At 47.3% G+C, this 25882-nt stretch overlaps 1 protein-coding gene across 2 annotated transcripts in view; it reads right to left on the bottom strand.

Moving 5' to 3' along the window:
* Positions 1-24831, bottom strand: part of LOC127569766 (C-X-C chemokine receptor type 2-like) — a 134079-nt gene extending 109248 nt beyond the window's left edge. The window contains exons 1-2 of one of the 2 annotated variants that reach the window (XM_052014640.1): positions 24697-24831; positions 3019-4046 (exon numbers count right to left, since the gene is read on the bottom strand). In XM_052014640.1, the coding sequence (XP_051870600.1) occupies positions 3019-4043 (1025 nt within the window). In that variant the 5' untranslated portion in view covers positions 4044-4046; positions 24697-24831. Of the gene's footprint in view, positions 1-3018; positions 4047-13625; positions 13653-24696 lie in introns of those variants that run through there. The other variant, XM_052014641.1, reaches the window with a different exon arrangement.
* Positions 24832-25882: the final 1051 nt, after the last annotated feature.

Here is a 25882-nt window from a genome sequence, read left to right on the forward strand (position 1 = left end):
AAATAAGGGAGGTGGGGAGGGCAGGTGGGAACAGTGGGGAAGGGGACCCAGTGGGAGGAGTGTGTGGGACAGGCAGATAGATTGGGTGGAAAAGAAACAGGGTGCTGGGGGTGGGGGGGATGTGGGAGGAACTGGGTGGATCAGGAGGAGAGGGGAATGGGACAGAGGGGGAGCAGTTTACCTGCAGTTGGAGAATTCCTTAATAGGTCAGGGATTGAATACAGAAGTTGGGAGGTCATGGTGCAGTACAGGACACTGGCGAGGCCCCACTTGGAGCACTGTGTTCAGTTTTGGTCGCCCTCTTATAGGAAAGATGTTATTAAACTGGAAAGAGCCCAGAAAAGATCCACGAGGATGCTGCCAGGACTTGAGGGACTGAGCTATAGGGAGAGGTTGGGCAGGCCAGGACTTTATTCCTTAGAGCATAGGAGACTGAGAGCCAATCTGATACACTGTATAAAATCATGAGGGGCATAGGGTGAATACACTCAGTCTTTTCCGCCAGAGTTGGGGTATCAAGAACTAGAGGGCACAGGTTTAAGGTGAAAGGGAAGAGATTTAAGAGGAACCTGAGGGGCAACATTTTAAAAAAAATCACGAAGGGTGCTATATATGTGGAACGAGCTTCCAGAAGAAGTGGTTGAGGCAGGTACAATAATAACATTTAAAAGACAACTGGACAGGTACATGGTTTGGAAAAGTTTGGAAGGTTATGGGCAAAAGGGACCAGCTTGGATGGGGCACCTTGGTCGGCACGGACCAGTTGGGCCAAAGGGCCTGTTTCCCTGCTGTATGACTCTCTATGACTCTAATTCAAATTTCATGCCATCGGTTTGAGACTACTGGGGAAATATGAGATGTTGTTCCTTTAGTTTGTGTTTAGCCTCACCCTGGCAGTGGAGGAGGCCAAAGACAGCCAGGTTAGTGTGGGAATAGGGAGGGGAATTAAAATAGCTGGCAACCGGGAGATCCAGACAGAATGAAGGTGCTCGGCAAAGCAATCGCCCAGTCTATGCCTGGTCCCACCGATGTAGAGGAGGCCATATCAGCAGGTGATTGTCTGCCTCACCTGCAAGGTCTGTTGAGGACCCTGGATGGTAGTGAAGGAGGGGTGTAGAACATAGAACACTACAGCACAGTACAGGCCCTTCAGCCCACAATGTTGTGCCGATGTTTTATCCTGCTCTAAGATCTATCTAACCCTTCCCTCCCACATAGCCCCCCATTTCTCTATCATTCATGTGTCTATCTAAGAGTATCATAAATGTCCCTAATATATCTGCCCCCACAACCTCTGCAGGCAGTGCGTTCCATGCACCCACCACTCTCTGTGTAAAAAACTTACCTCTTACATCCCCCTTATACCTTCCTCCAATCACCTTAAAATTATGTCCCCTCATGTTAGCCATTGTCACACTGGGGAAAAAGTCTCTGACCGTCCACTCGATCTATTCCTCTTATCATCTTGTACACCTCTATCAACTCACCTCTCATCCTCCTCCTCTCCAAAGAGAAAGCCCGAGCTCACTCAACCTATCCTCATAAGACATGCTCTCGAATCCAGACAACATCCTGGTAAATCTCTTCTGCACCGTCTCTAAAGCTTCCACATCCTTCCTATAATGAGGCGACCAGAACCGAACGCAATATTCCAAGTGTGGTCTGACCAGAGTTCTATAGAGTTGCAAAATCACCCCGCGGCTTTTGAACTCAATCCCCCGACTAATGAAGGACAACACTCCGTACGCCTTCTTAACAACCCTATCGACCTGTGTGGCAACCTTGAGGGATCTATGGACGTGGACCCCAAGATCCCTCTGTTCCTCCACACTGCTAAGAGTCCTGCCATTAACCTTGTATTTTACCTTCAAATTCAATCTCCCAAAGTAAATCACTTCACACTTTTCCAGGTTGAACTCCACCTGCCTCTTCTCAGCCCAGGTCTGCATCCTATCAATGTCCTGTTGTAACCCACAGCAACCTTCTACACTATCCACAACACCACCAACATTTGTATCATCAGCAAACTTACTAACCCACCCTTCCACATCCTCATCCAAGTCATTTATAAAAATGTGCGAGTTGAAATCACCCATGACAACAACCCTGTTATTTTCACACCTCTCCAAAATCTGCCTGCCAAACTAGTTTAAACCCTCCCCAACAGTTCTAGCAAACCTGCCCATAAGCATATTGGTCCCCCACCAGTTCAGGTGCAACCCGTCCCTTTTGCACAGGTCGTACCTTCAACAGAAGAGATCCCAATGATCCACAAATCTGAAACCCTGCCCCCGCACCAATTTCTCAGCCACACATTCATCTGCCAAATCATCCTATTCTTACCCTCACTGGCACGTGACACAGGCAGCAATCCAGAGATTACTACCCTTGAGGTCCAGGTGTTACACCTACTATGGTTATGGGACGGCAAAATGTGTGTGGTTATGGCAAAGATGCCTGCACTTGAGGCAAAGTCAGTGGTTGGAAATGCTATTTTATTGGATAAAGGTTTCCATGGTACAAACATATCACAAGCGAACCCAGAACTGGTTCATTTTAGAAACACATTAGTTCTAAGGAGCAGCTGCTTTTGTTCAAAAATAAAAATAGGAAGTTCTGGGAAAGCTCAGTGTTTGTGAAGAGAAGCAGAGTGAACACTTCAGGTCAATGCCCTTCCATCGGTCCAGTTCACGCTGTTTCTCCCTCCACAGACGCTGCCTGACCTGCTGAGGATTTCCAGCACTGTTTTTATCTCAGATTTCGGGCATCTGCTGTTTCGGCTGTTTGCATTTGTTTCTCCATTTTAACTTGACATTTTCTGTAAGCAATTAGAAGTGACTCTCCACAGGTAATTTTATCTATTCCCCAGGCAGAATGGGACAGAGTTTGATCAGCAGCCCAGCAGTTCTTTACTATGTGCCCAACCTCACTCTGTGCTGCAGTGAAACATCACAGAACCTCTCACACTGGGTCTAAATGGTGGTTGATGTCGTTCCATTGAATGAGGACTGTACAGACCTCCTGAACTGAGACTCTTCCCTTTCCTTCACCAGTCCTTTATCAGCCAAGAGTTTGAGCAGGTTTCTCCGGAATTTCACCCCGATGAACGCATACAAGATTGGGTTAATGCAGCTGTGCAGGAATGCCCAACACTGGGTGGCAGACAGAGCCCTGTCGATGTGGTGGCGCCTGGCACAACTGTCGGCGATGAGTTTGCTCCTCAACAGAGTGTCGGTGAACACAGTTACATTGTGGGGCAGCCAACAGACCAGGAAAGCGAGCACCACGGCGATAACGACCTTCATGGCTTTCTGTTTCTGGAAACCCTTAGTCTGACACAGTCTGTGGATGGTGACACTGTAGCAGAAGACCATGACCCCCAGTGGGATGAGGAACCCAATGATGTGGCGCAGGAACCTGGTGCTGATTCTCCAGGTTGCGGCTGATTCAGCATCGAGGATCTCATAACACAGGATTCTGTTGGAGTAAATGAACTCGCCCTTGTAGAGAACGGGTAAGGATAGCAGAACGGCCATCACCCACACAACACCACAGACCAGTTTGGTCAGAAACGACCTCTTCTGGTTGTGGGACTGGGCAGAGTGGACAATGGCCAGGTAACGGTCCACACTGATGCAGGCCAGCAGCAGGATCCCACTGTAAAAGTTCACCTCCTGTAATATGCTGACAACCTTACACATGGCGTCACCAAACACCCACCCTGATGTGGCATCTACTGCCCAGAAGGGCAGAGAGAGGGCAAAGAGGAGGTCTGCCATGGCCAGATTGAGCAGGTAGACATCCGTGGTCGATGTCGTGTTTCGGTTGTAAAGTATGACGGTCATTACCACCAGGTTCCCCATCACGGCGAGAAAACACACCAGGCTGTAGACAACAGCCAACACAACACTGACAGAATAACTGATAACTAATTGTTGACAGGGCGACACATTTGACCCAGGACTGTAGTAATCAGGGAGGGAGATATTTTCAAGAAGATCATCGAAATTGATGTCATCAAGATTTATTGTCCTGGCAGTCATTTTCTGAAACAAAAATTAGAAAAGAAAATGAAAAGATATCTATAATCTGAAATAAAACAGACAACGCTGCAAATAATCAATAGAACTGCAGATAGGTGTATAAAATCATGAGGGGTATAGACAGGGTGAATGTGCACAGTCATTTTCCCCAGGGTTGGGGAATCAAGAACTGGAGGGCACAGGTTTAAGGTGAAGGGGAGAGATTTAATAGGAACCCGAGGGGCAACTTTTTCACCCAGAGGGTGGTCAGTATATGGAACGAGCTGCCAGAGGAAGTGGTTGAGGCAGGTACAACAACATTTGAAAGACATTTGGACAGGTCATGGATAGGAAAGGTTTAGAGGGACCTTAACACAGGCTAATGAGACTAGCTTAGATGGGAATCTTGGTCGGCATGGACAAGTTGGGCCAAAGGGCCTGTTTCTGTGCTGTGTGACTCCAACTGAAGAAATATCATCAGCCTACAACTAACTCGGTTTCTGTCTTCATGGAGACTGCCCAACCTCCTGACCAGTTGCTGCCTTCTCCTGTTTTATTCTGCACTGACAGCATTTTGATTTTCAATGGCTATATCATAAAGTAGGTGTTCTTGCACTTCACAGATCCAGTGAATTAAAAGGGTGGTGAATCACTGGAATTCCCTACCCTGGAGATTGTGGAAGATGGATCAGTGGGGGAGGGAGGGGGGATAGACTTATCAAAGATCAGGTGATTGAGGGTGACGGGGAACTGGTGAGGCATGGGACAGATCAGCCATCATCATATCAAATCGTGGGGCAGGATTGATGGGCTGAGTGGCCTACTCCTGCTCCTGTTTCTCTTGTGAATGATCATGGTTAATAACATTCAATGACAGAGTCGCAGAAACAAAGGCTTTGTATAAGAAATAAGGAGTTATTGAGGGTGGCAGTGAAGACACACTTTCTTCTGCAACTCAACTCCGATCTATACCCTGTTGTTCAGTTCTGGTTTGTGGCTGGCTTCATTGAGTCATACGGCATGGAAACAGACCCTTCGGCCCAACTCGTCCATGCCAACCAAGGTGCCCACCTCAGCTAGTCCCATTTGCCTGTGTTTGGCCCATATCCCTTGGAACCCCTCCTATCCATGTAGTTACTGTACCTGCCTCAACCACTTCCTCTGGCAGCTCGTTCCATATACTGGCCACCCTCTGTTTGAAGAAGTTGCCCCTCAGGTCTCTTAAATCTTTCACCTCTCATCTTAAACATAGCCAGGATAGTAGAATAGCCAGAATATTGGGTACAAATTACAACAGGAGATAGAAAAGGCATATAAGAAAGGTAATGTTACAGTGGTCATGGGGGAAATGCAGGTAGATTGGGAAAATCAGGTATTGGTATTGGTTTATTATTGTCACTTGTACCGAGGTACGGTGAAAAGCTTGTCTTACAAACCGATCGGACAGGTCAATTCATTACACAGTGCAGTTACACTGAGTCAGTACAGAGTGCATTGATGTAGTACAGGTAAAAACAATAACAGTACAGAGTGAAGTGTCACAGCTACAGAGAAAGTGCAGTGCAATGAGGTGTAAGGTCACAACAAGGTAGATCGTGAGGTCAGAGTCCATCTCATTGTATAAGGGAACCGTTCAATAGTCTTATCACAGTGGGGTAGAAGCTGTCCTTGAGCCTGGTGGTACGTGCCCTCAGGCTCCTGTATCTTCTACCTGATGGAAGAGGAGAGAAGAGAGAATGTCCCGGGTGGGTGGGGTCGTTGGTTATGCTGGCTGCTACACCAAGACAATGAGAGGTAAAGACAGAGTCCAAGGAGGGGAGGCTGGTGTCCATGATGCGCTGGGCTGTGTCCTCAACTCTCTGCAGCTTCTTGCGGTCTTGGGCAGAGCAGTTGCCGTACCAAGCCGTGATACATCCAGATAGGATGCTTTCTATGGTGCATTGGTAAAAGTTGGTGAGAGTCAAAGGGGACAAACCAAATTTCTTTAGCCTTCTGAGGAAGTAGAGGTGTTGGTGAGCTTTCTTGGCCGGGGCATCTACGTGATTTGACCAGGACAGGCTGTTGGTGATGTTCACTCCCAGGAACTTGAAGATCTCAACCCTCTCGACCTCAGCACCATTGATGTAGACAGGTGTATGTACACCGCCCCCTTTCCTGAAGTCAATGACCAGCTCTTTTGTTTTGTTGACATTGAGGGAAAGGTTGTTGTCATGACACCATTCCACTAAGCTCTCTATCTCCTTCCTGTACTCCGACTCATCGCTGGTTGAGGTACGGCCTACAACGGTGGTATCATCTGCAAACTTGTAGATGGAGTTAGAGCAGAATCTGGCCACACAGTCGTGAGTGTATAGGGAGTAGAGAAGAGGGCTGAGGATGCAGCCTTGTGGGGCACCAGTGTTGAGAATAATCGTGCTGGAGGCATTGCTGCCAATCCTCACTGATTGTGGTCTGTTTGTTAGAAAGTCAAGGATCCAGTTACAGAGGGAGGTGTTGAGACCTAGGTCTCGGAGTTTGGTGACAAGCTTGCTTGGAATTATTCTATTGAAGGCAGAGCTGTAGTCAATAAACAATAGTCTAACGTAGGTGTCTTTACTGTCCAGATGCTCCAGAGCTGAGTGAAGGGCCAGAGAGATGGCATCCGCTGTAGACCTGTTTCACCGATAGGTGAATTGCAGTGGGTCTAGGTTGTATGGTAGGTTGGAGTTGATGCGTGCCATGACCAACCTCTCAAAGCACTTCATGATAGTGGATGTCAGAGCCACTGGTCGGTGGTCATTGAGGCATATTAACTTGCTTTTCTTTGGTACCGAGATGATAGTGGTCTTCTTAAAACAGGAGGGAACCTGAGATTGAAGCAGGGAGAGGTTGAATATGTCCGCAAATACTTCTGCCAGCTGATCAGCACAAGATCTGAGCATGCAGCCCGGGACGCCATCTGGGCCGGGTGCTTTCCTTGTGTTCACTCTCTGGAAGACTGATCTTACATCCTCCACTGTGATCACAGGTTCAGCTGCATTGGTGGCTGTCAGGGTGTATGGTGACAATCCACTTCCCTTTTGTTCAAAACGCTCATAGAATGAGTTAAGTTCATCGGGAAGGGATGCGCCGTTGTTAACTATGCAGCCCAACTTTGTCTTGTAGCCTGTTATGGCATGTAAGCCCTGCCATAACTGGTGGCAGGTCAGGGACTCTTATTTTGAGTTGGTAATGTCTCTTGGCATCCCTGATAGCTTTTCGAAGGTCATACCTCGATCTCTTGTACAGATCAGGATCACCAGATTTGTGTGTAGCTGTCCTTTCCTTCAGTAGAGAGTGGATCTCCCAGTTCATCCATGGTTTCCTGTTTGGGACTGGATCCCAAGGGAAGGAATTTGTAGAATGCCTATGAGATGGCTTTTTAGAGCAGCTTGCGGTCGAGCCCACTAGGGGAAAGGCAATTCTGGATTTGGTGTTGTGCAATGAACCAGATTTGATTAGGGAGTTTAAGGTAAAGGAACCCTTAGGAGACAGTGGTCACAATTTGATAGAATTCACCCTGTAGTTTGAGAGGAAGTTGGTAAAATCTGATGTATTTATGGAAACCAGTCTCCCTTCCTTGGACTCTGCCTTTACCTCTCGCTGCCTTGGTGAAGCAGCCAACATAATCAAAGACCCCACCCACCCGCGACATTCTCTCTTCTCTCCTCTTCCATCAGGTAGAAGACACAGGAGCCTGAGGTCATGTACCACCAGGCTTAAGGACAGCTTCTACCCCACGGTGATAAGACTATTGAACAGTTCCCTTATACAATGAGGTAGACTCTGACCTCATGATCTACCTTGTTGTCACCTTGCACCTTATTGCTCTGTTGCTGTGACAGATTACACTTGGTGCAAGTGACAATAATAAACCAATACCAATACAGTTGAATAAAAGTAACTACAGAGGCAGGAGAGAGGAGCTGGCCAAAGCTGATAGGAAGGGGACCCCAGCAGGGATGACGATAGAGCAGCAATGGCAGGAGTTTCTGGCAGTAATTTGGAAGACACAGGATCAGTTCATCCCAAAGAAGAAGCAACATTCTAAAGGGAGGATGAGGCAACCGTGGCTGACAAGGGAAGTCAGAGACAGCATAAAAGCAAAAGAGAGGGTATACAATATTGCAAAAAATAACAGGAAGCTAGAGGATTGGGAAGCTTTTAAAAACCAACAGAAGGCGACTAAAAAATCAATAACGGGAGAAAAGATGAAATATGAAGGTAAGCTAGCCAATAATATAAAAGAGGACACCAAAAGTTTTTTCAGATAAATAAAGAGTAAAAGAGAGGCAAGGGTGGACATTGTCCCGCTGAAAATGACCCTGGAGAGATAGTAATGGGGAACAAAGAAATGACGGACAAACTGAATAAGTATTTTGCGCCGGTCCTCACTGTGGAAGACACCAGCAACGTGCCAGAAATTTGAGAGAGTCAGGGAGCAGAAGTGAGTGTAGTCACTATTACTGAAGAGAAGGTGCTTGGGAAACTGAAAGGTCTGAAGGTAGATAAGTCTCCTGGACCACACCCCAGGATTCTGAAAGAGGTAGCTGAAGAGATTGTGGAGGCATCAGTAGTGATCTTTCAAGAATCACTAGATTCAGGAATGGTTCCAGAGGACTGGAAAATCACAAATGTCATTCCACTCTTTAAAAAGTGAGGCAGGCAAATAACAGGAAATTATAGGTCAGTTAGCCTGACTTCAGTGCTTGGTAAGATGTTAGAGTCCATTATTAAGGATGAGGTTTTGGGGTACTTGGAAGCTCATGATAAAATAGGCCGAGGTCAGAAAGGTTTCCTTAAGGGGAGATCTTGCCTGAAAAATCTGTTGGAATTCTTTGAGGAAGTAACAGGCAGGACAGACAAAGGAGAGTCAGTGGATGTTGTTTACTTGGATTTTCAGAAGGCCTTTGACAAGGTACCACACATGAGGCTGCTAAACAAGATAGGAGCCCATCGTATTACAGGATAGAAGATCAGCTGACTGGCAGAAGGAAAACAGTGGGAATAAAGGGGGCCTTTTCTGGTTGGCTGCTGGTGTCTAGTGGTGCTCCCCAGGGGTCTGTGTTGAGTCTGCTACTTCTCACAATCTGGATGATGGAATTGATGGCTGTGTGGCCAAGTTTGTGGATGATACTTGAGAGGTGGAGGGACAGGTAGTGTTGAGGAAGCAGGGAGTCTGCAGAAGGACTTGGACAGGTTGGGAGAATGGGCCAAGAAGTGACAGATGGAACACAGCGCAGGGAAGTGTACGGTCACGCACTTTGGTAGAAGGAATAAAGGTGCAGTTTTTCTAAATGGGGAGAGAATTCAGAAATCAGAGGTGCAAAGGGGCTTGGGTGTCCAAGTGCAGATTCCCTCAAGGTTAACTTGCAGGTTCAACACAGAACAGTACAGCACAGTATGGGCCCTTCAGCCCACAATGTTGTGCCGAACTACATAAACCTCCTCCATGATCAATCTAACCATTCCCTCCTACACAGCCCATAACCCTCCATTTTTCTTACATCCATTTGCCTATCCAGGAGTCTTTTAAATGTCCCTGTTGTATCAGCCTCCACCACCATCCCTGGCAGTGCGTTCCAGGCACCCACCACTCTCTGTGTAAAGAACCTACCTCTGACATCTCTAAAATGGATGCCCTCTGGTATTGGCCATTGCCACCCTGGAGAAAAGGTGCTGGCTGTCTATCTTTCTCATAATCTTATGCACCACTATCAAGTAGCCTCATCTTCTGTTGCTCCAAAGAGAGGAGCCCTAGCTTCCACATCCTTCCTATAATGAGGCAACCAGAACTGAATACAATACCCTAAGTGTGGTCTACTCAAAGTTTTATAGAGCTGCAACATTACCTTGCGGCTCTTGAACTCAGTCCCCCGACTAATGAAGGCCAACACGCCAGATGCCTTCTTAACCACCATATCAACTTGTGCGGCAACCTTGAGGGATCGATGGACTTGGACACCAAGATCCCTCTGTTCCTCCACACTGCTCAGAATCCTGCCATTAACCTTGTACTCCACCTTCATGTTCATTCTTCCAAAGTGAATCACTTCACACTTGTCTGGATTGAACTCCACCTGCCACTTCTCTGCCCAACTCTACATCCTATCGATATCCTGTTGTAACCTATGACAACATTCTACACTACCCACAATAGCTCCAACCTTCATGTCATCTGCAAACTTACTAACCCTTCACCCCCACTTTCTCATCCAAGTCATTTATGAAAATCACAAAGAGCAGGGGTCCCAGAACAGATCCCTGCGGAACACCACTGGTCACCGACCTCCAGGCAGAATACTCTCCATCTACCACCACCCTCTGTCTTCTGTGGACAAGCCAATTCCGAATCCACACAGCCAAGTCTCCATGGATCCCATGCTCATGACTTTCTGGATGAGCCTACCATGAGGAAACTTGTCAGACACCTTACTAAAGTAGACACCACGTCCACTGCTCTACCTTCATCCATTTGTTTCGTCACCTCCTCGAAAAGCTCAATTAGGCTCATGAGGCACGACCTGTCCCTCACAAAGCCATGTTGACTATCCCTAATCAGTCTATGCTTCTCCAAATGCTCATAAATCCTTCCCCTAAGAATCGTCTCCAATAGCTTTCCCACCACTGACACAAGACTCACTGGTCTATAATTCCTAGGATTATCCCTATTACCTTTCTTGAACAATGTAATAACATTTGCCATCCTCCAATCCTCTGGTACCACTCCTGTGGCCAGGGAGGTCACAAATATCATAGTCAATGCCCCAGCAATCTCTTCCCTCGCTTCCCGTAGTAACCTGGGATATATCCTGTCCAGCCCTTGGGACTTATCTATCCTAGTGTTTGTCAGAAGCTTCAAAACTGCTTCTTTCTTAACCTCAACATGCTCCAGAACATTAGCTTGTACTACACTGACCTCACATTCATCAAAGTCCTTCTCCCTGGTGAACACTGAAGCAAAGTATTCATTAAGGCCTCCCCTACCTCCTCCGCCTTCAGGCACACATTTCCTCCTTTATCCCTGATGGGTCCTACCCTCACTCTAGTCATCCTCCTGTTCTTCACATGTTTAGAACACCTTGGGGTTTTCCTTAATCCTACTCGTCAAGACTTTCTCATGTCCCCTTCTAGCTCTCCTAAGTCCTTTCTTAAGGTATTCCTGGCTATCTCTCAAGAACCCTGTCTGACTTTTGCTTCCTAAACCTTAAGTATGCTTCCTTCTTCTTCCTGGCTAATGTCTTGACACAATGATAACATTGTGGGCCAAAGGGCCTGTACTGCGCTGTAATGTTCTATGTCCCACCTCTCTTGTCAACCATGGTTCCTTTACACTCCCATCCTTCCCCTCTCGCAGTGGGACAAAACTATCCAGAATCCCACGCAAGTGGTCCCTGAACAGCCTTCACATTTCAGCTGTCCATTTCCCTGAGAACATCTGTTCCCAATTTTTGCACCCAAGTTCCTGCCTAATACTGTCATATGTAGCCCTCCCCCAATTAAAAACTTTCCCATATCCTCTGCTCCTATCCCTGTCCGTGGCTATGCGAAAGGTCAGGGAGTTGTGGTCACTATCCCCGAAATGGTCGCCCACCGAGAGGTTTGTCATCTGACCAGGCTTATTGCCTAGTGCTAGATCTAGTATGGCCTCTCTAGTTAGCCCGACGACATACTGTGTCCTGGACACACCTAACAAACTCTGCCCCATCTAAATGTTTTTCACTAAGGAGGTGTCAATCAATATTAGGGAAGTTGAAATCACCCATGACAACAACCGTTATTTTTGCACATTTCCAAAATTTGCCTCCTGATCTGTTCCTCAGTGTCCTGGTGGCTATTGGGGGCCTATAGAATATTGCTAATAGTGTGGTTGCTCTCTTCCTGTTTCTGACTTCCACTCACACTGACTCAGTAGATGATCCCTCCACAATGTCCTCCTTTCCTGCAGATGTGATAGTTTCCCTGATTAGTAATGCCATACACCTCACTCTTTCACCTCTCCCTATCCCTTTTGAAACATCTAAACCCCAGAACATCAAGCAGCCAATCCTGCCCTTGCAACGTCCAAGTCTCTGTAATGGCCACATCATCATACTTCCACGTACTGATCCGTGCTCTGAGTTCATCATCCTTATTCTTAATACTTCTTGTGTTAAAGTAAACATATTTCCCACAGTGAAAAGACTATTGAACGGTTCCCTTATACGCTGAGATGAACTCTTGACCTCACGATCTACCTTGTTGTGACCTTGCACCTTATTGTCTACCTGCACTGCACTTCCCTGTAGCTGTGACACTTTACTCTGCATTCTGTTATTGTTTTTACCTTGTACTACCTCAATGCGCAGTGTAATGAATTGATCTGTATGAACGGTATGCAAGACAAGTTTTTCACTGGACCTCGGAACAAGTGACAATGATACACCAATTTATTTCAACATCCAACTGACTGTATTTATGCCTTATCCACTGCCTATCCTTCCTCAGCAGCCTCTCTGTACATTGTATCTACCTTTACACCAACTGCTCCAATATCTGACCTAACACGCTGGTTCCCATCCCCCGGCCAACCTCGGTTAAACCCTCTCCAACAGCTCTAACAAACCTGCCCGCAAGGACATTGGTCCCTTTTGTACAGGTCGTACCTTCCCCAGAAGAGATCCCAGTGATCCACAATCTGAAACTCTGCCCCCAGCACCAACTCCTCAGCCACGCATTCATCTGCCATATCTTCCTATTCTTACCCTCACTAGCACGTGGTACAGGCAGCAATCCAGAGATTACTACCCTTGAGGTCCTGCTTTTTAAATGCTTCCTAACTCCCTATATTCCCTCTTCAGGACCTCATCCCTTTACCTATCTACGTCATTGGTACCAATATGTACCACGACTTCTGGCTGTTCACACTCCCCCTTCAGAATGCTGTGGACCAGATCTGAGACATCCCTGACCCTGGCACCTGGGAGGCAACAAACCATCTGGGAGTCTCTTTCATGCCCACAGAGACTCCTGTCTGTTCCCCTAACCAATGAATTCCCTATCACTCCTCTTCTCCCCCTTCCCTTCTGAGCCACAGACACAGACTCAGTGCCAGAGACCTGGCTGCTGTGGCTTTCCCCTTTTAGGTCAATTCCACCCCCCCACCCCCAACAGTATCCAAAGAGGTATACTTGTTATTGAGGGGAACGGCCACAGGGGTACCCTGCGCTGACTGCCTATCCCCTTTCCTTCTCCTGACAGTCACCTAGCTACCTGCATCCTGCAACCTAGGTGTGACTGCAGCTGTAACTCCTTTCCATCAACCCCTAAGCCTCCCAAATGATCCTGAGTTTATCCAGCTCCAGTTCCCTAACACAGTCTGTCTCTGCCAGATGCACTTCTCGCAGGTGTAGTCATCAGGGACACTGGTGGTCTCCCTGACTTCCCACATCATACAAGAGGAGCACACCACTGCCCTGACTGCCATTCCCACTGCTCTAACTGTGCAATAAGACACTTCACCTCAGTCTCCACTCCCTGAAGCCTCTGAACCAAAGCTAAATAGGGGATAACAACAAAATAAAATAAAAGCTTACCTGTACTCACCTGTACCTTCTCACTGAACTCATTGTTCCTGAAGAGTTACTCTCACTCCCAATACCTGGGCTACTTCAAATGTTACGGACTCAGTGAATGTCCCTTTAAGATAGAGAGTGTGTGTGTATGTGTGTGTGAGGCGTGCTTACGTCAATAGAAGATAAAGGACGTAATGACGTTGTTGAAGAGGTCAGAAGAAGAGAAGAGAGAGAGAAGGGAGAGAGACACCAGCCTGCTTGTTTTCTCTATCGATGGATGAGAAACAATAACTGTGTTTGCCACTGAAATCCATGTATGGAAGTTGGAAGTAATCCGGTGGAGTTCACTTTGTTGCTGACCTGTAGAAGGAAACAGGTATTTGTGTGTGGACGACCACGATTCGGATGCTTTTCGGGGTGAGGAAGTCACTACCGAGTAAACACTGAAGTGTCGCTGGGGTTCCATCATGGAACATTTGGATTTCGTATGTACTCTCTCTATGTTTCTCTACATCTACGTCTTATCTTCAGACAACGGTGGTTGTTGAAGAAGCCCTTGCTCACGTTTCACCTTATGGCTTGCGGAACTGAACTTTAAGAACCATTCCGGAACTTGGAGTTTGGGCCTTTGTCACACACACACACAAAGAGTTTAGTTTTGGGGTTAACATTCGAGGTTTAACATTTTTGAATTCTAACATACTAACATTTTTACTTGTATTTTACGTATTATCATAAGTAGTGATTAATAAAATAGTTTTTAACACTGAATCATGCTCAGTGTGTTTCTTTTGTTGCTGGTTCGTGACAAAATTGGGGGCTCATCCGAATCCAAAGATTAACGAGTGTTGTCTGGGATCGTTTCCCAGATTGACGAGATTTGTTCGGGATTCAATCCAAAGATTTTTGAGGGAGGTCTGATAAATTCTTTTTAATTGGCTTGTGTGTGTGGAAACCAGCAGCAATGGATATTAAGGCATTTTTGGAGTCACCAACCCAAAAGGGATTGGAGGTGGCGAAAAAGGATGATTTGATAAAGATTGCTACAAGGCTAAACCTTACAGAAGTAAAGCAGTCTATGAGAAAGGCAGATATTCAGAGACTGATAGCTGGCCATTATGTGGAAAAGAAGGTGTTTGAGAAGGAAGTGTTAAAACAGTTTCCTGGCAGTGAAATAGCAATTTCTGAGGCACAGGTGCAGCTGGCAAAGATAGAGGCTGAACGAGAGCAAACCCAGTTAAAGATAGAGGCCGAACGAGAGAAATTAGAGGCTGAACGGGAGGAAAAGAAATTAGAAGCTGAACGAGAGCAAAGGAGATTAGAGGCTGAACAAGAGCAGACCCAGTTAAAGATAGAGGCCGAACAAAAGAAATTAGAGGCTGAACGAGAGATAACTCAGATGAAGCTAAAGGCTGATCCAGGAATGAAGCAGATGGAATTGAAAAGGATGGAGCTGGATAGTGAGGAGAAGGAGAAACAGAGGAAGCATGAGTTACAAATGAAGCGAAAGAGTTTGGAATCTGATTCTGATGATGGTTTTTCAGCCAGCAGGGAGGTTCGATTAGTCCCTCCTTTTGAGGAAGATCAGGTTGATCAGTATTTCCAACATTTTGAAAAGGTTGCTGTGAGTTCAAACTGGCCAAAGGAAGGATGGGCTCTTATGGTACAGAGTGTGATTAAAGGTAAAGCTCAAAAAGCTTATTCTGCTTTGTCTGTTGAGGATGCAGCTGATCATAGCAAGGTAAAACAAGCTGTGTTGAAGGCCTATGAATTGGTACCTGAAGCTTATAGACAAAAATTTAGAGACTTGAGGAAATCTGCAGATCAGACTTATATGGAATTTGCCAATGGAAAGAGAATATGTTTTGAACGATGGTACATGGCTAAAAATGTAGATGGGGATTTTGATAAATTGAAAGAATTGATACTGGTGGAAGACTTTAAAAGATGTGTTCCAGCTGAATTAACAACATATTTAAATTAAAAGGCAGTGGAAACTTTACAAGAAACTGCTAGGTTGGCAGATGATTATGCTTTAACCCATTAATCCAAATGGGGACAACCTAAAACCTTTCAAAAGAGTTACAAGGACAATCCAGGTAAACCGGAGATTAAATTGGGAGGTAATCAAAAAGGAAAGGATGAAAAGAAGCCCATGCTGGAGAAACCTGTTGAGCGTACTTGTTATTACTGTAGGAAACCTGGCCATGTGATATCTAATTGTGCCCTTTTGAAGAAAAGGAAGGAAGCTGTGCCCAATGCTTGCTTTCAGGCAATTAAAAATCAAAAAGGTTTAGGAGATGCTGTTAAAGATCAGTCCCTGCAAGAGGTAAAAACGGAAAAGTTGGAGGAGGTGAGAAAGGAATTCCGTTCGTATGTATCAGAGGGTTTTGTTTCACTGAATGATGGGTCACCCCAGGTGCCAGTGAAAATTCTTAGAGATACTGGGGCTTGTCAATCTCTCTTGCTGGACAGTGTTTTAAATTTTGGTGAAGAAAGTGACACTGGTGAGGTAAATCTAGTGCGAGGTGTTACAGATGACACCATATCTGTCCCTTTACACAGGGTGATTTTAAAGTCAAAGTTTGTAGAAGGACCAGTCGAGATAGGGATAAGACCTAGATTGCCAGTGGAAGGAGTTTCTTTGTTATTGGGAAATGACCTTGCAGATGGAGAAATTGTTCCTGTGGTACAGTTAACGACCAAACCAAGGATTGATGAGTCTGAGAATGATCCAGATGTTTACCCATCATGTGCGGTGACTCGAGCTAGAGCTAGAGAATTAGCCAAGACAGAAAGTCCGGTGCAGTCTGATGTGGTTCCTTGTGACAGTCCTAAACAGGAAGAAAATTATGATGCCTTATCTGAGACTTTTCTGTCTTCACTGGAGGATCAACATCCTTATAGTGAGTCTGAATTTAAAGATTTGTCTTTGTCGAGGAAGGATTTTATGGTGGAACAGACAAAGGACCCTGAGTTGACAGAATTGAAAGAAAAAGCTCTCTCATGTGAGGAGATTGAAAAAGTGCCAATTGGATATTATGTCAAAAATGGAGTGTTAATGAGGAAATGGAGACCTCCTCATGTTCCTGTTACTGAGGAATGGGAAGTTATTCATCAGGTTGTTGTTCCAAAAGTTTATAGGGATGAGATTTTAAACCTGGCCCATAGTATGCCTTTGGGTGGTCATTTTGGGGTGAATAAAACTGTAGGGAAGATCTTGAAACAATTCTATTGGCCTGGTTTGAGAAAAGATGTGGTGATGTTTTGTCGAACCTGCCACACATGTCAAATGGTAGGTAAACCAAATCAAAAACCCCCTGTGGCTCCTTTGAAGCCAATTCCTGCTTTTGGTGAGCCCTTTTCGAAGGTGATTGTGGACTGTGTTGGCCCCTTACCAAAGTCTAAGACTGGAAATCAGTATTTGTTAACCATCATGTGTGCCACTTCTAGATTTCCAGAGGCAATACCCTTTAGAAATATTAAGGCCAAGATGGTGTCAAAGGCTCTTTTAAAATTTTTTACCTTGTTTGCTTTGCCAAAAGAAATCCAATCTGATCAAGGTAGTAATTTTATGTCAAATCTTTTCAACAACTAGTCTATGAGCTGGGAGCAAAGCAGATTGTATCATCTGCATATCACCCAGAATCTCAAGGAGCTCTGGAGAGATTTCATTTTACTCTCAAAAATATGCTGAAGACTTATTGCTTTGAAAACACAAAGGATTGGGACGAAGGTATTCATTTACTTTTGTTTGCCGTTAGAGATTCAATCCAAGAGTCAATAGGATTTAGTCCGTTTGAGCTTGTATTTGGACATAGGGTGAGAGGACCTTTGGAGTTGTTAAGAGAGCAATGGGTTAATGAAGAAGTGCACTTGAGTCTGTTGGACTATGTCCAAAAATTTAAAACTCGGTTGGAGAGAGTCTGCCAGCTAACGAGAGAGAATTTGAAAACAAGCCAGATAAGAATGAAGACATATTTTGATAGACATGCTCGGCCTAGGACATTCGCAGTGGGGAAAAAGGTGTTGGTATTTTTCCCTAGCCAAAATAATCCCTTGCTATCTCATTTTTCTGGACCCTATGTTATTGAATCTCGAGTGACTGATTTAACATATATAATCAAAACACCAGATAGACGCAAGAAAACACAACTCTGTCATGTAAACATGCTAAAGCCTTATTATGAGAGGGATTCAGTTGTGGCCTTGGTAGATGATAGAAAGGTTGTTTCTAGAATGCCTGATGTTGATGTTGAGGAAGGCCAATTTAGACCAAATATTGTTCCATCAAAACTAAAAAACCAAAATGTCCTGGAGAACCTTGAAACGAAGTTGGACCATTTACAAGTTTCACAAAAACAACAGATGAGAGAATTAATTTTAAAATTTAAAAATCTGTTCCCAGATGTTCCAAACAGAACATCGATAATTACCCATGATGTTGATGTTGGGGATGCAAAACCAATCAAACAACACCCATATCGAATGAATGTGGAAAAAAGTAAACTTGTTGATCAGGAAATAAAATACATGTTGGAAAATGATATTATTAGACATTCTACTTCAAATTGGAGTTCGCCCTGTGTTATTGTGCCTAAACCTGATGGAACTGTTAGATTTTGCACAGATTACAGGAAAGTGAATGCTGTAACGAAGTCAGATGCTTACCCTATTCCTAGGGTGGATGATTGCATAGATAGAGTGGGAAAGGCAAAGTTTCTTACAAAGATTGACCTACTAAAAGGGTACTGGTGTGTTCCATTAACAGATAGAGGAAGGGAGATTTCAGCCTTTGTAACCCCTTCTGGATTGTATGAATACAATGTTTTACCATTTGGAATGAAAAATGCTCAGGCAACATTTCAAAGAATGATTAATTCAGTGATTCATGGGTTAAAACATACAGATGCCTACATTGACGACTTAGTGACTGGGAAGGATACTTGGGAAGATCACATCTCTGCGTTAGAAAGGTTGTTTGAAAGACTTTCCAAGGCTAACCTTACAGTTAACTTGGCTAAAAGTGAATTTGGCCATGCCACTGTGACGTACCTTGGTTATGTTGTAGATCAAGGCAAGCAAGCTCCTGTTCAGGCAAAAGTTCAAGCAATATCTGAGTTCCCTATTCCCACAGGTACGAGGCCTGTTAGAAGATTTTTGGGAATGGTTGGATATTACCGAAAATTTTGTAAAAATTTTGCTGATATTGCTCTTCCCCTAACTAATCTTCTGAAGAAGGGAGTAAAGTTTGTTTGGACAGATTCTTGTCAAGAAGCATTTGAGAAGCTGAAAGCCATTTTATGCTACCATCCTGTGCTCAAAACACCTGACTTTGAAAAGCCATTTTCATTAGCAGTAGATGCCAGTGATGAAGCTGCAGGAGCTGTGTTGTTGCAGAAGGGTGACCTTGATGATATTGACCATCCTGTAGCTTACTTTTCAAAGAAATTTAATGAGCATCAAAAGAATTATCCCACCATAGAGAAAGAATTACTGTCGCTTGTTTTAGCCTTGTGTAGCGGTTGCTACCGCGGAATAAAACAAGACTCGACTCGGAGGATTGCCAAACAGAACTGGTTTATTTTCCCGCCTTGTGCGGGCCCTTTAAGGGAGAGAAACTCCCGCCCAAAAAACCGGCAATGACGTAAGTCCTACGTCATCAGGACTTTCCCGCGCACGGGTTCTCCCCGTCGCTCGGAAAGACGAGGCCCGCCGCCATCTTGGGCCTCATCGCTCCGACGCCGCGCGACCCGACTGCCGAGCCGGTTCGCCCGACTAGACGGTGAGTTGCCACACAACCCCCCCCAGAACCGGCGAGACAGTCCCCAAGGTCCGCGGGCTGTGCCAGCTGCCGCTTAGGGGGGCGGCCTCTGCGTCGTGGCGTGGCAACCTCGACAGGCTGTTGCAGATCCAAATGGGCCGGTTTGAGGCGGTCCGCCGTGAAAACCTGTTCCCTGCCTCCAATGTCCAAAATAAAAGTGGATCCGTTATTCCGTATGACTCGGAACGGTCCCTCATATGGTCGTTGCAATGGCGCCCGAGGTGTGCCCCTGCGAACGAAAACAAACTTACAGTCCCGTAGTTCCTTGGGCTGGCAGGATGGGGCTTGACCGTGCCATGAGGTGGGAATCGGGGCCAAGGCGCCGAGCTTCTCGCGCAGTCTTTGTAGAACTGCTGGGGGTTGTTCCCCTTGGTCCTGAAGGGCAGGTATGAAATCCCCGGGGACAACTAGTGGCGCCCCGTATACAAGCTCAGCTGACGAAGTGCGGAGGTCGTCTTTGGGGGCAGTGCGTATGCCGAGCAGGACCCAAGGCAGCTCGTCAACCCAGTTAGGACCCTTCAGGCGGGCCATCAAGGCCGATTTTAGATGGCGGTGAAAACGTTCCACCAACCCGTTTGATTGAGGATGGTAGGCCGTGGTGGTGTGCAGCTGCGTCCCTAGCAGGTTCGCTAATGCAGCCCAGAGACTGGAAGTGAATTGGGTGCCTCTGTCTGAAGTGATGTGGGCCGGAACACCAAAACGTGACACCCAAGTTGTGAGCAGCGCTCGGGCGCAGGAATCAGTTGTGATGTCAGTCAGGGGGGTTGCCTCAGGCCACCTCGTGAACCGGTCCACGATGGTAAGGAGGTACCGGGCTCCTCTTGAAACTGGCAGAGGGCCCACGAGGTCGACGTGTATGTGGTCGAACCTCCTACGGGTAGGCTCGAACTGCTGTGGTGGGACCTTGGTGTGTCGCTGGATTTTTGACGTCTGGCAGTGCGGACAAGTCCTGGCTCACTCACTGACCTGTTTGCGCAGGCCATGCCAGACAAACTTGCTGGCGACCAGTCGGACAGTAGATCTGATGGACGGGTGTGCCAACCCATGTACCGAGTCAAAAACGCGTCTCCGCCAGGCTGCAGGGACTATAGGGCGGGGCTGACCAGTCGCAACGTCGCAAAGTAGGGTCCGCTGATCTGGACCAACCAAGAAATCTCGGAGCTGCAGACCCGAGACTGCGGTTCTGTAGCTGGGCAGTTCGTCGTCGGCTTGCTGTGCGTCAGCCAGGGCCGTGTAGTCGACACCCAAGGATAGGCTGTGGATGGTTGGTCTGGAAAGTGCATCAGCAACGACATTATCCTTTCTGGAGACATGTCGGATGTCAGTTGTGAACTCGGAAATGTAGGATAAATGTCTCTGCTGACGAGCTGACCAGGGATCGGAGACTTTGGAGAAGGCAAAGGACAGAGGCTTATGATCGGTGAAAGCGGTGAAAGGCCTGCCTTCTAGAAAGTATCGGAAATGCCGGACCGCCAGATACAGTGCTAGAAGTTCCCGATCAAAAGCGCTGTACTTCAGTTCAGGCGGTCTAAGGTGTTTGCTGAAAAACGCCAAGGGTTGCCAGCGGCCTTCGAGTAGCTGTTCCAGTACCCAACCCACCGCGGTGTTGGACGCGTCTACCGTGAGGGCAGTCGGGACGTCAGTCCTAGGGTGTACCAGCATCGTGGCGTCTGCCAGGGCGTCTTTGGCCTTAACGAAAGCAGACGCAGCCTCGTCAGTCCAGGTGATGTCCTTGCCCTTACCAGCCAGCAGCGAGAACAGAGGGCGCATGATACGGGCTGCTGCAGGGATGAAACGATGGTAAAAGTTGACCATCCCAAGGAATTCCTGTAGGCCTTTGACTGTGTCGGGGCGGGCAAAATGGCGGATAGCATCCACCTTGGCGGGTAGGGGTGTTGCCCCGTCGCTGGTGATTTTGTGGCCGAGGAAATCGATAGAGTCAAGTCCGAATTGGCACTTGGACGAGTTAATCGTGAGGCCGAAATCGCGGAGGCGGGAATACAGCTGGCGGAGGTGGGAAAGGTGTTCCTGGCGGTTACGGCTGGCGATCAGTATGTCGTCCAAGTAAATGAACACGAAGTCCAGGCCTCGGCCTACCGCGTCCATCAGCCGCTGGAAGGTCTGCGCGGCGTTCTTAAGGCCGAACGGCATCCGAAGGAATTCGAACAGGCCGAATGGGGTGATAATCGCAGTTTTGGGGACGTCATCTGGATGGACCGGGATTTGGTGGTATCCCCTAACGAGGTCCACTTTGGAAAAGATGCGGGCCCCGTGTAAGTTCGCCTGCGAAGTCCTGGGATGTGAGGGATGGGATAGCGGTCCGGGGTGGTGGCGTCATTCAGCCTGCGGTAGTCGCCGCAGGGCCTCCACCCTCCGGTGGCTTTGGGGACCATGTGCAGGGGGGAGGCCCAGGGGCTGTCTGACCTGCGAACAATCCCCAGCTCCTCCATGTGATGGAACTCTTCCTTTGCCAGGCGGAGCTTGTCTGGAGGTAATCGTCGTGCTCGGGCATGAAGGGGTGGCCCTGTGGTAATGATGTGGTGTCGTACCCCATGTGTGGGCCGGGAATTTGTAAACGAAGGTGCCAAAATCGATGGGAATTCGGCTAGGAGCCTGGCGAAATCGTCGCCAGAAAGGGTAATGGAGTCCAGGCGCGGGGCTGGTGGGCTGATTTCTCCCAGGGGATAGGTCCAGAGAGTGCTAGAGTGGACTAACCGCTTCCTTCGCAGGTCGACTAACAGGTTGTGGGCCCGAAGGAAATCGGCGCCTAGGAGTGGTCGGGCGACGGTGGCAAGGGTAAAGGTCCAGGTAAAACGGCTGCCGCCAAAGTGTAATTGAAGCGTACGGGTGCCGAAAGACCGTATCGTTGTACCGTTGGCGGCATTGAGTAGAGGACCTGGTGGCCTGTCACGAGTGTCGCGGCCTGTCAGGGGCAAAATACTGACCTCCGCTCCAGTATCAACGAGGAAATGCCGTCCAGATTTCTTGTCCTGAACGAATAGGAGGCTCTGTCGGCGGCCAGCCGCCGTAGCCATCAGCGGCCGCTGACCCTGGCGTTTCCCTGACTTGCAGGGTGGGCGGCATCGACGGGCCTCCGCACCCCACCTCTGATGGTAGAAGCACAGCTGGTCACCCGTGTCGTCGTCTGCGTTCCTGGGGCGTGGCTGCTCGGTTGCTGGGGCTGGGCGAGGCAGGCGTTGGGCTCGCGGCCTGGTGATTTGACTGACGGACGAACCGCTCTCGCGCTTGGCCCTCCACAGGACATCTGCCCGGGCGGCCACCTCACGGGGGTTGCTGAAGTCGGCGTCAGCTAACAACAAGTGGATGTCATCGGGGAGCTGTTCGAGGAAGGCCTGTTCGAACATCAGGCATGGCTTGTGTCCCTCGGCCAATGCCAGCATCTCATTCATTAGGGCGGATGGGGATCTGTCCCCCAGGCCATCCAGATGAAGCAGGCGGGCGGCGCGCTCACGACGGGAGAGGCCGAAGGTCCGGATCAAAAGATCTTTGAAAGCCGGGTACTTATCTTCCTCCGGAGGCGACTGGATGAAGTCTCCAACCTGGGCGGCTGTCTCCTGGTCCAGAGAGCTAACCACATGGTAGTACTTCGTGGAGTCGGAGGTGATCTGCCGAAGGTGGAATTGCGCTTCGGCCTGGTCAAACCAGACGCTGGGCCGAAGTGTCCAAAAGGTGGGCAGATTGAGGGCCACTGCGTTGGCTGCTGCGCTGTCGTCCATTTCGCGGGTCCAAAAGCCATTTGGACCGTCGGGGTCACCAATGTAGCGGTTGCTACCGCGGAATAAAACAAGACTCGACTCGGAGGATTGCCAAACAGAACTGGTTTATTTTCCCGCCTTGTGCGGGCCCTTTAAGGGAGAGAAACTCCCGCCCAAAAAACCGGCAATGACGTAAGTCCTACGTCATCAGGACTTTCCCGCGCGCGGGTTCTCCCCATCGCTCGGAAAGACGAGGCCCGCCGCCATCTTGGGCCTCGTCGCTCCGACGCCGCGCGACCCGACTGCCGAGCCGGTTCGCCCGACTAGACGGTGAGTCGCCACACTTGCAACATTTCAGTGTATATGTTTGCACCGCTCAGAAACCATTGACTGTGTATACAGATCATAACCCATTGGTGTTTCTGAGCCGAGTCAAAAACAAGAACAGAAGGCTGTTAAACTGGAGTTTAATTTTGCAAGAGTTTGATCTCATGATAACTCACATTAAAGGCAAAGATAATGTGATTGCTGATTGTCTTTCTCATTGTTAAATGGGAAACATGTATCTGTACTAATCTGACAGTCTGTAGTTGTGTAAAATGATAATTATTAACATTACTAACTGTATGCACGGTTAAATTTTTCTTGGGAAAAATTTTTTTTTAGGTGGGAGGTGTTACGTACTCAGTGAATGTCCCTTTAAGATAGAGAGTGTGTGTGTATGTGTGTGTGGGGCGTGCTTACGTCAATAGAAGATAAAGGACGTAATGACGTTGTTGAAGAGGTCAGAAGAAGAGAAGAGAGAGAGAAGGGAGAGAGACACCAGCCTGCTAGTTTTCTCTATCGATGGATGAGAAACAATAACTGTGTCTGCCACTGAAATCCATGTATGGAAGTTGGAAGTAATCCGGTGGAGTTCACTTTGTTGCTGACCTGTAGAAGGAAACAGGTATTTGTGTGTGGACGACCACGGTTCGGATGCTTTTCGGGGTGAGGAAGTCACTACCGAGTAAACACTGAAGTGTCGCTGGGGTTCCATCGTGGAACATTTGGATTTCGTATGTACTCTCTCTATGTTTCTCTACATCTACAGTCTTATCTTCAGACAACGGTGGTTGTTGAAGAAGCCCTTGCTCATGTTTCACCTTATGGCTTGCGGAACTGAACTTTAAGAACCATTCCGGAACTTGGAGTTTGGGACTTTGTCACACACACACACGAAGAGTTTAGTTTTGGGGATAACGTTCAAGGTTTAACATTTTTGAATTCTAACATACTAACATTTTTACTTGTATTTTACGTATTATCATAAGTAGTGATTAATAAAATAGTTTTTAACACTGAATCATGCTCAGTGTGGTTCTTTTGTTGCTGGTTCGTGACACAAACCAAACCCTCAGCTCCCCCCAACTCTAACACTGACCACTCACACAATAGCCATTCCACTTGACAACTTCTTTTTATTGGCTGCTGCCAATTAGCCAACCATTATTAATAATAAGCAAATGTGCCTCTTTTCAGCTCCTGCTCGCTGAAACTGAATAGAAAGTCCTGAGACTCACCTCTTAAAATCTCCTGCCTCTCACTCCGTTGTTTTGTGCTCTGCCCGTCAGCTGGTGTAGTGATTTTCTAGACCATCCAATGTCAAAACGCAAACAGGGGATATGACTTGGAGCCCTCTGCAGTATCTGGTGAAGATAGTTATGTGTACCAGAGGAGTGAAAGCTTTCCCAGATAGTATGGCCTGTTAAATAAAAACAAGGGTGCTGTGAAATGAAAAGGGTGTTGCAAGATGTGATGTAATTTAAAGAGCAAATGCAGATTGCATAGTGAAGTGACTCACGTATGTTGAGATGAATTCCATGCATCAGTATGACTACTGCATTTCTTGTAAGTAGCATATACCCAGGATGTCACAACTGATGATTTTTATTCAGAAATTGTATTGTGCTAACTGAAAGTGGGTGGGAAGTGAGATTTGTGCTGCAGAGTTCAACCTCTCTGCAGAGTTATCAACCAATAGGTCCAACACAAGCCAGCAGATCCACCAAAAACCAGCAGGTCCACCATAAACATGCAGGTCCACCACAAACCAGCAGATCCACCACAAACATGCAGGTCCACTACAAGCCACCATGTCCACCATAAACCAGCAGATCCATCACAAAGCAGCAGGACAACCACAAGCCAGCCCAAACATCATTCGCAACTCCTCAGATAATGAAGCAGTCCACAAGCAAATGCAGCAAGACCTGGACAACATCCAGGCCTGGGCTGGTGGGTGGCGAATAACATTTGTGCCACACCAGTGTGGGGCAATGACGATATCCAACAGGGGAAAATCCTGCTCATACCCCCTGACACTACCACCACTGAATCCTCCACTATCAACATCCTGGGGGTAACCATCGACCAGAAACTGAACTGGAGTAGCCGGGTACACAATGTAACTGCAAGACCAGGTCAAGGGCTGGGAACCCTGTGACGAGTGACTGATCTCCTCCCTCGCCAAAGCCTGCCCACCATCCACAAGGCTCAAGTCAGGAGTGTGATGGAACACTCTCCGCTTGCCTGGATGAATGCAGCTCCAACAGCACTCAGGAAGCTATGTTTTCTCAGACATAAAGGGGATGCAGATTTAATCCAAAAGCAGTTAACCACTGTCGGAATGCAGGAAGAGGTGGTTCCTGTACACCTATATCTGGTCAAAAAGCAAATGTGATTCATTGTAATAACAAGCTTGTTGGG

This window comes from Pristis pectinata, chromosome 1, assembly GCF_009764475.1.
Source record: "Pristis pectinata isolate sPriPec2 chromosome 1, sPriPec2.1.pri, whole genome shotgun sequence".
Lineage (NCBI taxonomy): Eukaryota > Metazoa > Chordata > Chondrichthyes > Rhinopristiformes > Pristidae > Pristis > Pristis pectinata.